This window comes from Symsagittifera roscoffensis, unplaced genomic scaffold (genome assembly GCF_963678635.1).
Source record: "Symsagittifera roscoffensis unplaced genomic scaffold, txSymRosc1.1 SCAFFOLD_923, whole genome shotgun sequence".
NCBI lineage: Eukaryota > Metazoa > Xenacoelomorpha > Acoela > Convolutidae > Symsagittifera > Symsagittifera roscoffensis.
In genome coordinates, this window is record NW_026971572.1 from 4,862 (window position 1) to 15,817 (window position 10,956).

Consider the following 10,956-nt stretch of genomic DNA (forward strand, 5'->3'; position numbering starts at 1 on the left):
TGGTTGAAAGAAGCCCATTTGACATTATTGATTTATTACAATGAGCGAAATTTATTCTTTTGTACTTTATATGGCGTGTGGGGGGGATGATTTCATAATAAATTTCTAATTTTTTAAAAACTTTTTTTTTTCATTTTATTTTATTACATTTAATTTTTTATGCACTACTGCTCCATAAACCTTAAAAGGCAGTCGGAACATTCAGGGCTTCGCCCTGATACGAGCAGTCTTGTTCAAGTTAGTTATCTATTTCAGCATTGAGCAAAGCTTGTAAGTAAATTTGTTAATAAATGTTATCAGGACTGGTAGGAAAACCACAGATACATTCGTTGCACACAGCTTTGAAGCAATACATGGGTTGAGGTTGCATTGCAGCTCAGAAAAGTACCATAGATGTGTTTCAGTTTTTGCTATTCATGATTCCTTAAAGTTGCAGTGCCATTTTAACGAAGTTGATCCATGTTTCATCTTTTGAAGCATGGATGCAAACTACATTGACATTTCATTGATGAGTTATGACTGTAACGTGGATTTCATTCTATGATTCATCCATGATAAATGGATGTTGATTAGACTAATTTTCAAAAATGGATGATGACTGAAGCAGACGTTACTATAATTTTTTCACGAATGTGTACATTGGTTTTCAAGACAGCAGAAAAAAAAGTTAAAAGACTTTTTCTGGCGAACTGTTTTTAGAAAAGTGTTTACTAAAAACAACTATCCGTCAGACTGCACAATAAAAGTATCGGGAGGGTTGTTTACCGCGAACCATACATTTTGTGGGGATACTTCTATGATTTTCAAAATTAAAGGCATGAAATTATGAAAATTTTTTAATTTTCATACTTTCATGCCTTTAATTTTGAAAATCCTAGAAGTATCCCCACAAAACGTATACATGAGCATTTGTTTTAATAATTTGATCTTTGTGGATCTGAATAGTTGAGATTTAAAAAAATTGGCTACAATTCGCTCAAATTTCAACTAATTTTACACTTTTGTTGTGGTCAAGCATCGTCAAAGCGTATCTTGTGAAAAGAATAACTTATAATTTCACTGCCGCATTTTTGCAAAAAAAATCATTTAAATTTCATCATTGTACGATCAATGAAAAATCCTAGTTTCATCAATGTACAATCAATGTATTTGAAATTGCACGGTATTTTCATGCCCCATCAATGTGCCATCAATGTACCATCAATGTTTCTTGAAATTGCAATAATAAATGATGTAAATATAATGAGCATATTTACAACAGAGTGGTACATCCTTGAAAAAATTTTTAAGAAAAGGCAACAAAGGTGTGTTAACCCTGAATTTCAATGCAACTTAAACCCGGTTAGAAGCAAAAACATTGTTTATAATGATATTGGCAGATTTTCTTCCATTTCATCCAAAGTTAGGCTCGATCAAAAATTGGAAACATCATACTTTCTACTTTAAGTTTCTCTGTTTTATGGCCCAAATTTGATGAAAACTTAAATGAAGTCACATTGGCTGAAATTATAAGATACCGGATGAAAAGTGACTTTCGTTTCCATATTTATGTATATTTAAACCTTTCCAATTTTTGGGCCGTATTTTAAAAAAAGTCGAAAATAAAGTCATTATTAAAAAAAACATCTGGACGCTGGGTGAATTGGTATTTAAACTCATCGTTTGGTCATGGCACAAACTCGAGTTTCAACCACGTACTAAAAAATTAACTTTGCATTACGTGTTATATCATGTTATTTTTTCATGATCATAATTTCCTGCCACTAGTTCACCGATTTCAATTAATCATCTAAAGTGTTAACTTCGAATGCAATTGCAAGTGATCCTGGAAAAACTTCAGCACAAGGAATCAAAAAGCAAATTAAGGAATACATTTTTTCCAGGATAAAATGTATGAACGAAAATCTTATCGCTTTGCTGAAATAAAAATTTCATTTTGAAATTAATCATTTATGACGTCATCGCTGAATTAACAAGCTTCGTCCTTGAGAGAATTGTTGCTTTTCTCTCAATTAGAAGCGAAACAATGTGAGAATTATAGTAAATGCCAAATTTTTGGCAATATTTTTTCAGTCTGAACGAATTTGAGCGAAGTTAAATAACCTAAAACTGTTCATTTGACGTCGAAGTTTATCTTAGTACTGATTTACACACATATCAACTAATGAAAACCGATTAGAAAACTATTTTTTTTTAGAATAAAAAAAAATTCAAACCGGAAGTGCAATAAAAAACAAAACCAGAATGCAAAAAAGCAATTGTAATTTTTGGAATTTCTCAAATAAAACTTCAATTTTGTTACGTCCGATAAACTACGGTCACTAGACAATTATTCTTTAAGAAACAGTAATAAAACAAAAATTTCGAATGACTTCTTTTTCAGCCCCATGTTTCCCCCTCGAACTATGAAACCTCGAAACGATACCAATGGGAAGGGCGGGAGTGATGGCGGATCAGCGGCAGAAGAAGATGGTGATTATGAGTTGGTGGGGGTGAGTGTGTATGCGAAGATAGTAGTGAAGGAGTTAATGGAGATGAGTGTGAAAGAGGAAACACTGAAGGTGCTCGCCTGGATCAGAATGTACTGGATAGACCCAAGGTATAATAATTATTATTTAAATACTTGCACAATTATGTCACCCAAGAAATCGAACTTTTGCTTAGAAGAAAACTAGAAAAAAAAAAACGAAAATAAGCCTTGATAAAAACCACCTCCTGAAAAAACTTGAAGTCGTGTAAGTTTTTTTAATCGTTCACAATGTCTTGCTTTCTGCTGTCGTTTATGTAAGCAACCACAATCATTATATTAGTTTTAAGAATTTTTTCAGATGGCAATGAAAAAGCATGCCACTATTGCGGTTGCAAGGCAGCTAATCAAAGATCAGGTTTAAAAATTAATACGACCGTTTAGCTAGTCTCAATTCAATTTGGAAAGTTTGCTGTGCGGGATAATTCGCCAGGCATAAATAAATCGCGCTACCTTTTAAGAATTACAAATAAAATTTTTCGAAGTACGCATAAATTAGTCCAGAGCATGGTCAAATTGGTAATTTTTAAACTCCCAAAAATTGCAAAAAAAAGTCGGAGGTGAAATATTTTGTTAAAATTTGATTTGAGGGAGTCGATATTTTTAATGTGACATAAAAAAATTTTGTTAAAAACGATTATTTCGATTGCCAAAATTTAAATAAATAAAACAACCACACCAAGCATAAATATTCCATTTTAATTGCAAGTCGGCACAACAAGAGTGCTTGTATATCAGAGCCGAGCATTGAGTATTGCGACTTCACTTTAAGCTAATTTAAAAGTGTTTTGCTTAAAAAGTTGACGGTCTAATCGAAAAAAAATATATTCTTTTATTTTTTTAAAGCAAAATTATCCCCCCACGCGCTAATGCAAACTACAAGAGACGCATTTGGAGTCTTTTATCCTAATGATAAAACCAAATGGTTTGCCTCAATTCAATTTGGAACGCAGTTATCCTCCGCGTACGCGTGTCTTAAGACTGCAATATATCGCGCGTTAATTATCCCTGGTTGACCAAATTAGCAGATTTCAAACCCCTATAACTTAGCGAAAAAGGATCACAAGTAAAATCTATTTTTAATTTTGAACTCAAGAAAACAATATCTTTCAGATGGTAAGAAGAATTTTGTCAAAAACGCTTAATTACATTTTTACAAAGTCGAAAATTGACTGAACATGACTGCTCGTACATCAGGGCAAAGCCCTGAATGTTCCGACATTCCCTTAATTTATATCGAATAGTTTTGAAAAAAGAAAACATTAAAAACCTGTACATTTTGGACAATATCAGAGAGTAAACTTTTGAGTCGTACAAAATTAATACGACCAATCTGATTAGCTAGCCTGAATTCATTTTAGAACGATTTTGCTCTCGGATAATTCGCCACGCATAAAAAGACGACGGATAATTCACCACGCCGGATAAGACGACGGATAATTTAGAACGACGGATAATTGGCCACGCATAAATAATTCGCGTTACGCTCTCAGCATTATGAATAAACTCAAAAAAGCGCGCATAATTTAGTCCAGAAGATGGCCAATTTGGCAATTTCTAAACACCCAGAACTTAACAAAAATTATTGGAGGTGAAAAATCTTTTTGCATTTGAAATCAGGAAGTCGATATCTTCAATGGGGTATAAAACGTTTTTGTTGAAAATTATTATTTCGATCAGTGAAAATTGACTGAGTAGAAAAAACCACACCGAGCATAATCATTCAGTTTTCTTCGAAAGTCGGAACAATAAAAAAACCACCTCAACATAAATGTTCCGCGTTTTCTTAGTTACAAGTTCGACAATTGACTGAACAAAAAACCACCCCAACATAAAAAATCCGCACTTTCTTCAAAAGTCGGAACAACAATTAGACAAGACTGCTCGTATCAAGGCGAAGCCCTGAATGTTCCGACCGCCTTTTAAGGTGTATTGAGCAGTAATAACATGAAAAATTTAATGCGAAATAAAATAAAATTTAAGAAAAAACATCCCCCCCAACGCCATATTAAGTTCAAAGTGGTAGATTTTGCTCCTATTAACAATTATGGCATATAAGCGTCCTTGAACCAATTTGGAACGATTTCTAAGACGGATTAATTCTCTGCTTACGCGTTATTAGCGCAAAGTATATCGCGCGTTAATTGTTCCAAATTGGCCAAAATGGCAATGCTTACGCCCCCATAACTTTACGAAAAATGATCACAGGTGAAATATCTTTTCAAAATTAAGCTCTGGACAATAATAGTTTTCGAATGATATAAAAAAGTTCCCTCGAAAACTGCTAGTTAAAAAGTCAAAATTTGTCTGAAGAAAAAACCCACCCCGAGCACAACTATTCCGTTACTTTCGTCACGAAAGCCGGAACGAAAATATAATACTATAGTTAGAATTAATTTGCTCAATTAGTTTTGGCAAGTCTACAGAAATTTGCAAGTCGGTAAAGAAGCAATGAACTAAACTATCTGCTGCCCAATATTATGCATGTAGTATTGCAAGTATTATGCAAGAAATTGTGGTAGGTCGAGGATTCTTCTCAATTAATTTATATGCGGACCTCTTAAAATTCTTATTGATGTTTCAGAATCACCTGGGACCCGGCAGAGTACGGCAACATCAAAGAAATACGACGTCTGGCGTCCGACATGTGGGTTCCAGACATGATGATCACAAACAGTCTCGAGAACTTCGAAGTCAACAGACAAGATTCCACTTTTCCTTCAATCGTAGGCTATAATGGACTCGTATACTGGTCTGTGCCTATGATTCTGCATACTAAATGTCAGGCAGATGTGACCTATTTCCCATTTGACCAACAGAATTGTCGGATCAAATTAAACTCGTGGACATACCACGAGAAACTGTTGAGCCTGGAGATGTCTACTTTCAATACAGGTCATCTAATGACATCTCATTTGCACAATTAAAGTTTGGTAAATAAAAAAAAGCGTTCGAATCAGGACTGAAAGGGCTTTAATATGATATATCACAAAACTCACTCCGATGATTATTTGTGGTAGCTCATTTTGCGTGGAAAACAAAAAAAACTAAACCACACCCGGATACAAAGTTCCCTCACATTTTCAATGGTGAGAGCAACAATTCTGCTCGTATGAGGACTAAGCCTTGAATGTTGCGACTGCATTTAAGGGTTTGCTGGAGCGGTTTTCACTTAAAAAATAAAACAAATGACAAATGAGTTGTTGGGTTTGATGCACTAAACGGCCCAAAATAAGTATTTCTACATCTTGATCTTAAGTCAATATGTGGTTCAATCTGTATGGTTCATTAGCCAATCAAATGCAAACAACATGGTCCGGCATTTTAATTAAAATTTAAGGCAGATAAAATTCTTGACCGAAATGACCAAAACGATAGAATTTTTTTCGCGTTGAAACCATTTTACTGAACTTTTTTTGGGTTTAATTTAACAAAAAAATTTGTATGCTTTGATTAAGACTCACATTCTCAGTAAGTTCGGCTAATACTTTTTTCTGCTGGAACGGTTGATTGATTTGCCTGGCCATGTTGCTTGAGTTTGATTGGCTAATATTAACCAATCAAGTTAACCAATCAAATTCTTCCGCATTAGTTTTAGCTAAAAAGATATGAAGATTTTAATTTTGGTCCGTTTTGTGCATAAGACCCGAGTAGTTTTTGAAAATCATCCTCGCACACGCTATTTAAAGTGCAAAGTGCTATAATTCTCATGTAGCGAAGTTTTGAATAGACCAAAAATTATGCCTCAACTCAATCAGGAACGATTTCTAAGACGAATTAAATCCCTGTTTACGTGTTAGTAGCGCAAAATATATCGCGCGCTAATTGTCCCGAATTGCCGTTGTTGAAACCTTCATAACTTTACGAAAAACGATCAGAGGTGAAATAATTTAAAAATTTGAAAGTTGAGTTCTAATTTTTTTTTTAAATTGAGCTCAGGACAACAATAACTTTCAAACGAAACAAGACGCTCGCATACAGGGAAAAACCTGAAATGATCCGACTGCCCCTCAAACCATAATGAATAGTTTTTTGGGAAAAGAAAACATTGAAAAACTATAAAATTTGGACAATATCAAAGATGAAGTGTGAAACTAATTTGACCGATTAGGTCAATTAAATTTGAAACAATTGTTGTGCGGGATACCTCGCCATGCATAAATAACTCGTGTTACGCTTTCAGCATTATGAATAAATTCTTCAAAGCTCACAAAAATTAGTCCAGATCGCAGCCAAAATGGCAATTTCCGAACTCCCATTACCCTGCGAAAATTGATCAAAAGTAAAATATCATTTTGAGTTTGATTTCAGGGGGTCAATATCTTCAATGGGGTATAAAAAAAATTGCTGAAGAATACTATTTAAATCGCCGAAAATTGACTGAATAAAAACCACACGAAGCAAAAATAGTTCGTTTTCTTCGAAGATCGGAACAATAAAAAAATGCCACCAAAAATTGCAAGTTAAAAAGTGGAAATTTGTCCTGAAAAAAAAAAAACACCCCGAGCACATACATTCCGTCAATTTCTTCAAAAATAGTCGGAACATTGAAAATGGTTCCAGTTCGTGGCTCCAATTCGCAATAGTTGTATCCATTTCGCAACAGTTGTTGTTCCGACTTTCGATACGAAAGTAACGGAATATTGTTCTCGGGGTGGGTTTTTTTTTCTTCAGACAAATTTCGACTTTTTAACTAGCCATTTTTGACGTAATTTTTTTTTATACCATTCAAAAGGTATTGTTGTCCTGAGCTTAAATTTGAAAAGATATTTCACCTGTGATTATTTTTTGTAGAGTTATGAGGGTTTAAATATTGCCATTTTGAGCAATTTGGGACAATTAACGCGCGATATAATTCGCGCTATTAACGCGTAAGAGGAGATTTAATCCGTCTTATAAATCGTTCCAAGTTGGTTGCACGAAGCTTATTTGCCATAATTGATTTGTTACAAGGAATGAAATCTCTCTTTTTGTACTTTATGTGGCGTGTGGGGGGATGATTTTTATTAAAAAAATTTCAAATTTTAGAAAAAAAATGTTCATTTTATTTTATTTCATTCAGTTTTTTTATGCTATTACTGCTGCTCCATAAACCTTAAAAGGCAGTCGGAACATTCTATTTACAAAAATCATTTTAACACCAATTGGGTCAGCATATTGATTTTTAACTGATTCACGCTGATTCAGTGTTTATCTGTCGTATATTCCATTAACTTTGCCTGATCGGGACTGCAGTGAAATCATTCTAAGCTTCTTCACCTCATATTCACCTCGAATGAGCGTATTTTAGCATGTGAAAGGGCGCTGTATTAAGACCCTCGTAAAACTTTAAATGCCTAAGTGTCCTAAAAAGGCCGTTAAATAGAGTTTATAGAACCTTAAGTCTTCTTCATATGCATTTATTTTTGACTAACCTTTTTTGACTCAAGCAAAAATTTTGAAATAAGCTATGTCACCAATGTTTACTGAGCTTGTTGCGAGCCGGAAAACGCAATCTTTTGCAATGCAAGTTTCCTGTAGCGCAACAAATCATGACCTTTCAAAATTTGGACGTTCTTAATTTGGACGATAAACAATTTGATTTTTGGTTTACTTTGAACAGCACAAACTTTCTCAATAGTCTTCTATGCGAAATATAGCCGTTTTAACCAAAATCAACCGGAATCATATAAACCAAAAGTTTACTTCTAAGTTCTTTTTAAGGAATGGAAGGCAGAGTTGGTAACATTGAGTGGGTCATCGATGACGTCACGAGTTTGAAAGACTATGAGGCGGATGTTTACAACCACCCTCTTTACAACGGGGAACGAATACGGTACCCTTACATCGAGTACACCATAAAACTTAAAAGGAAGCCAGACTTCTATGTTAACAGGTACAAGTATGATATATGGGCCATTTTGATGATATAGTATGATATATGGGCCATGACTTATTCTTTCACATTTGCACACAACTTGTTTCATGGAAAAATTTTTAGTTCCCGGTTACAAGACACTTTCTCTCAACGCAATAACAAAAATATAGTAATGAAAATGATGAAAATTATTTAGATTTTAGCATAAAAGCCAGTAAACAAATCAAAGTAAACTGCAATAAATTGAGTGATGATACTATGAAGGGATGAGGCTCAGAATATTGCCCTATGATACCCAGCTATGAAGTTTAGTGTCCATTTCTCCATTTTGAAAGGATTGCTGGACAGGTTTCTATGAAAAGCTTACTTGTGTTTCAGTCTTAAGGAAAAAAACTAGTTTTGGTTTCTCAAAAGACCCGTATATTATACTTGTACCATTAACAGTCTTGTCATCCCGTCCTTGCTCCTAAGCTGGCTCGGATCTGTCATCTTTCTCCTCCCGAGCGAATGTGGCGAGAAACTCGGTTTCTCAATCACACTCTTCCTCGCTCTATATGTCAATCAAGTCATAGTGGCCGAGTTTCTTCCCCCCTCGGCCGACAGTTTCCCCCTCATCGCTCGCTTCTACACGGTCATCAGTGTTATGCTGGGGTGCTCGATCATTCTCACGGCCACAACATTGATGCTTCACTTTCGAATCACCCACGAAATGGTCGACGAACACTCATTTCTGATCAAATTTTTCCTCTTTTGTGAAAAGTTAGGGAAACGTTCTTTCGTGGATTTGATCAGTAACTGCATAGGATGTGCGTTCAGATTTGTATGTTGTATTGGAGCATGCTGTGGAAGCGCAAAAGCCGAGCGAAAACTGAGTGAATCAAAAAGGTCGAGAAAAAATCGCACGAATAATGCGGAAATAAACATCATAAATTTGAATTGCGCTAATGATTCTTCTGTTTTGGATTTTCAAAACACTATGGCAACAAGTGACACGAACGAAGGTCTCCATGCTTCAAAAAGCGACGGAAATGGAAACTCGGTTATCTGCGAGGAAGGCTTCCAACCTGAATGCTCGCGACAATCGCAACAACTAAAACGGGCGACCACGATCCACCATATACCGAAACCCGCAAAACGAGTCATCTCCGAATGCTCGCCAATGTTGGAAGAATATTTGAAGGACATTGTCGCAAAACTAGCAATTGTCGCAAAAGATGACGCGGCGGACATTGCGTTGAAAAGATGGAGACTTATTGCAGCTGGATTTGACAAGATTTTCTACCTTTGTTATACTATTACACTCGCAACAGTTACCATCTATTTCGGAATGCTTGCATGGGAAGCTAAAAGTTATCATTCGAAGTAAGCTGAAACAATTTGTAAAATCTGACACTAACATTGAAACCTATAAAACCTAAAAAACGTGACTCATTAACTAAATAATTATTTTTTATGTTGTTTATAGAGCATTATTCAGATAACAATAGCTCAAAATCAAACAAAAAACGCAAAATTGGATAACTTTCAAGTTCATTTGATTGAGTTTTCATTGAGTTTATTTGCGATAAAATTTCTTCCTCTGAAAATAAACGTTTCGACACTTCGGTTTTGTGAGCATAAGTTTGCTATTCTGAGAAGTTCAATTTTGTTTGTTCCTTTCTCTGCAGTGTCTGAAAAAAACTGACAGAACATGTTATAAAAACTTTTTGAAAATATTATATGTATTTTGTGTTTCAGTTTCAATTGAATGGAAATTAATTCGTGCAAGAGAAATTAGATGTATCAAGCTTATCTTTTCCCTATTTGAAGATTCCGCCATAAGGTTTGCTCTAAAACACGGTAATTCAATCAGCCTTAATTTTACATCAGACTCAAAAGAGAAGAATACATACACGGATAAGTCAATTTTCTCGGGTCCTATGATTTTAGAATGTCAATAGTTTTCCATTTATTAAGATTGGTTATTAGTTGTCAGTGCGGTGTTCTTCAAAAAACAATTATGATTAACTCTATCGTGAACTCATCCCTCCAAGCGGACAAAAAAAATATTTTTACCTGTTCAGTTTTTACAATTGGCAGTTATTCTCTTCAGTTCTACAACTTCAATCAGTCTATAGCCTTCAGCAGCTTTATTTTCTCTTTTTCAACCCTTCTCGCATAAAAATTTCAGTCACTTTCTTTTTCTCAGCACTTTCCTCAGCCCTACTTTTCAGCAAAATTTCAGCTATTTCCGCTTAAAGTTTTGATTCTTTTCAGCTCTACAATTTCAATCAGTCTGAAAAATTCAGCAGTTTAATGTTCTTTTTCTCAACCTTTCTCGCCTAAAAACTTAGTCTTTTTCTTTTTTTCAGCTTTTTTCTGAGCACAACTATCAGAAAAACTTCGTCTAGTTCTGCTTGAAATTACGCTCTTTTCTCGCCTCAAAAGTCTAGGTAATTCTCAGCACTCAACGTTAGCAACAGTTCAGTTTTTCTTCTTCCTAAAATTACACTAAAAAAGACCCACTTCAACCCGAAGAGTTTCATGCAACAAATGCCTGGGTTTTTCAATACAACAATACAATCAGCACAGC

At 34.8% G+C, this 10,956-nt stretch overlaps 1 protein-coding gene across 1 annotated transcript; it reads left to right on the forward strand.

Moving 5' to 3' along the window:
* Positions 1-257: 257 nt before the first annotated feature.
* Positions 258-9,887, forward strand: LOC134856512 (neuronal acetylcholine receptor subunit beta-3-like). Its single transcript, XM_063872781.1, has 5 exons — positions 258-270; positions 2,384-2,599; positions 5,112-5,422; positions 8,231-8,402; positions 8,829-9,887. The coding sequence occupies exons 2-5, from the start codon at positions 2,388-2,390 to the stop codon at positions 9,748-9,750; spliced, it is 1,617 nt and encodes a 538-aa protein (XP_063728851.1). The 5' UTR covers positions 258-270; positions 2,384-2,387; the 3' UTR covers positions 9,751-9,887.
* Positions 9,888-10,956: the final 1,069 nt, after the last annotated feature.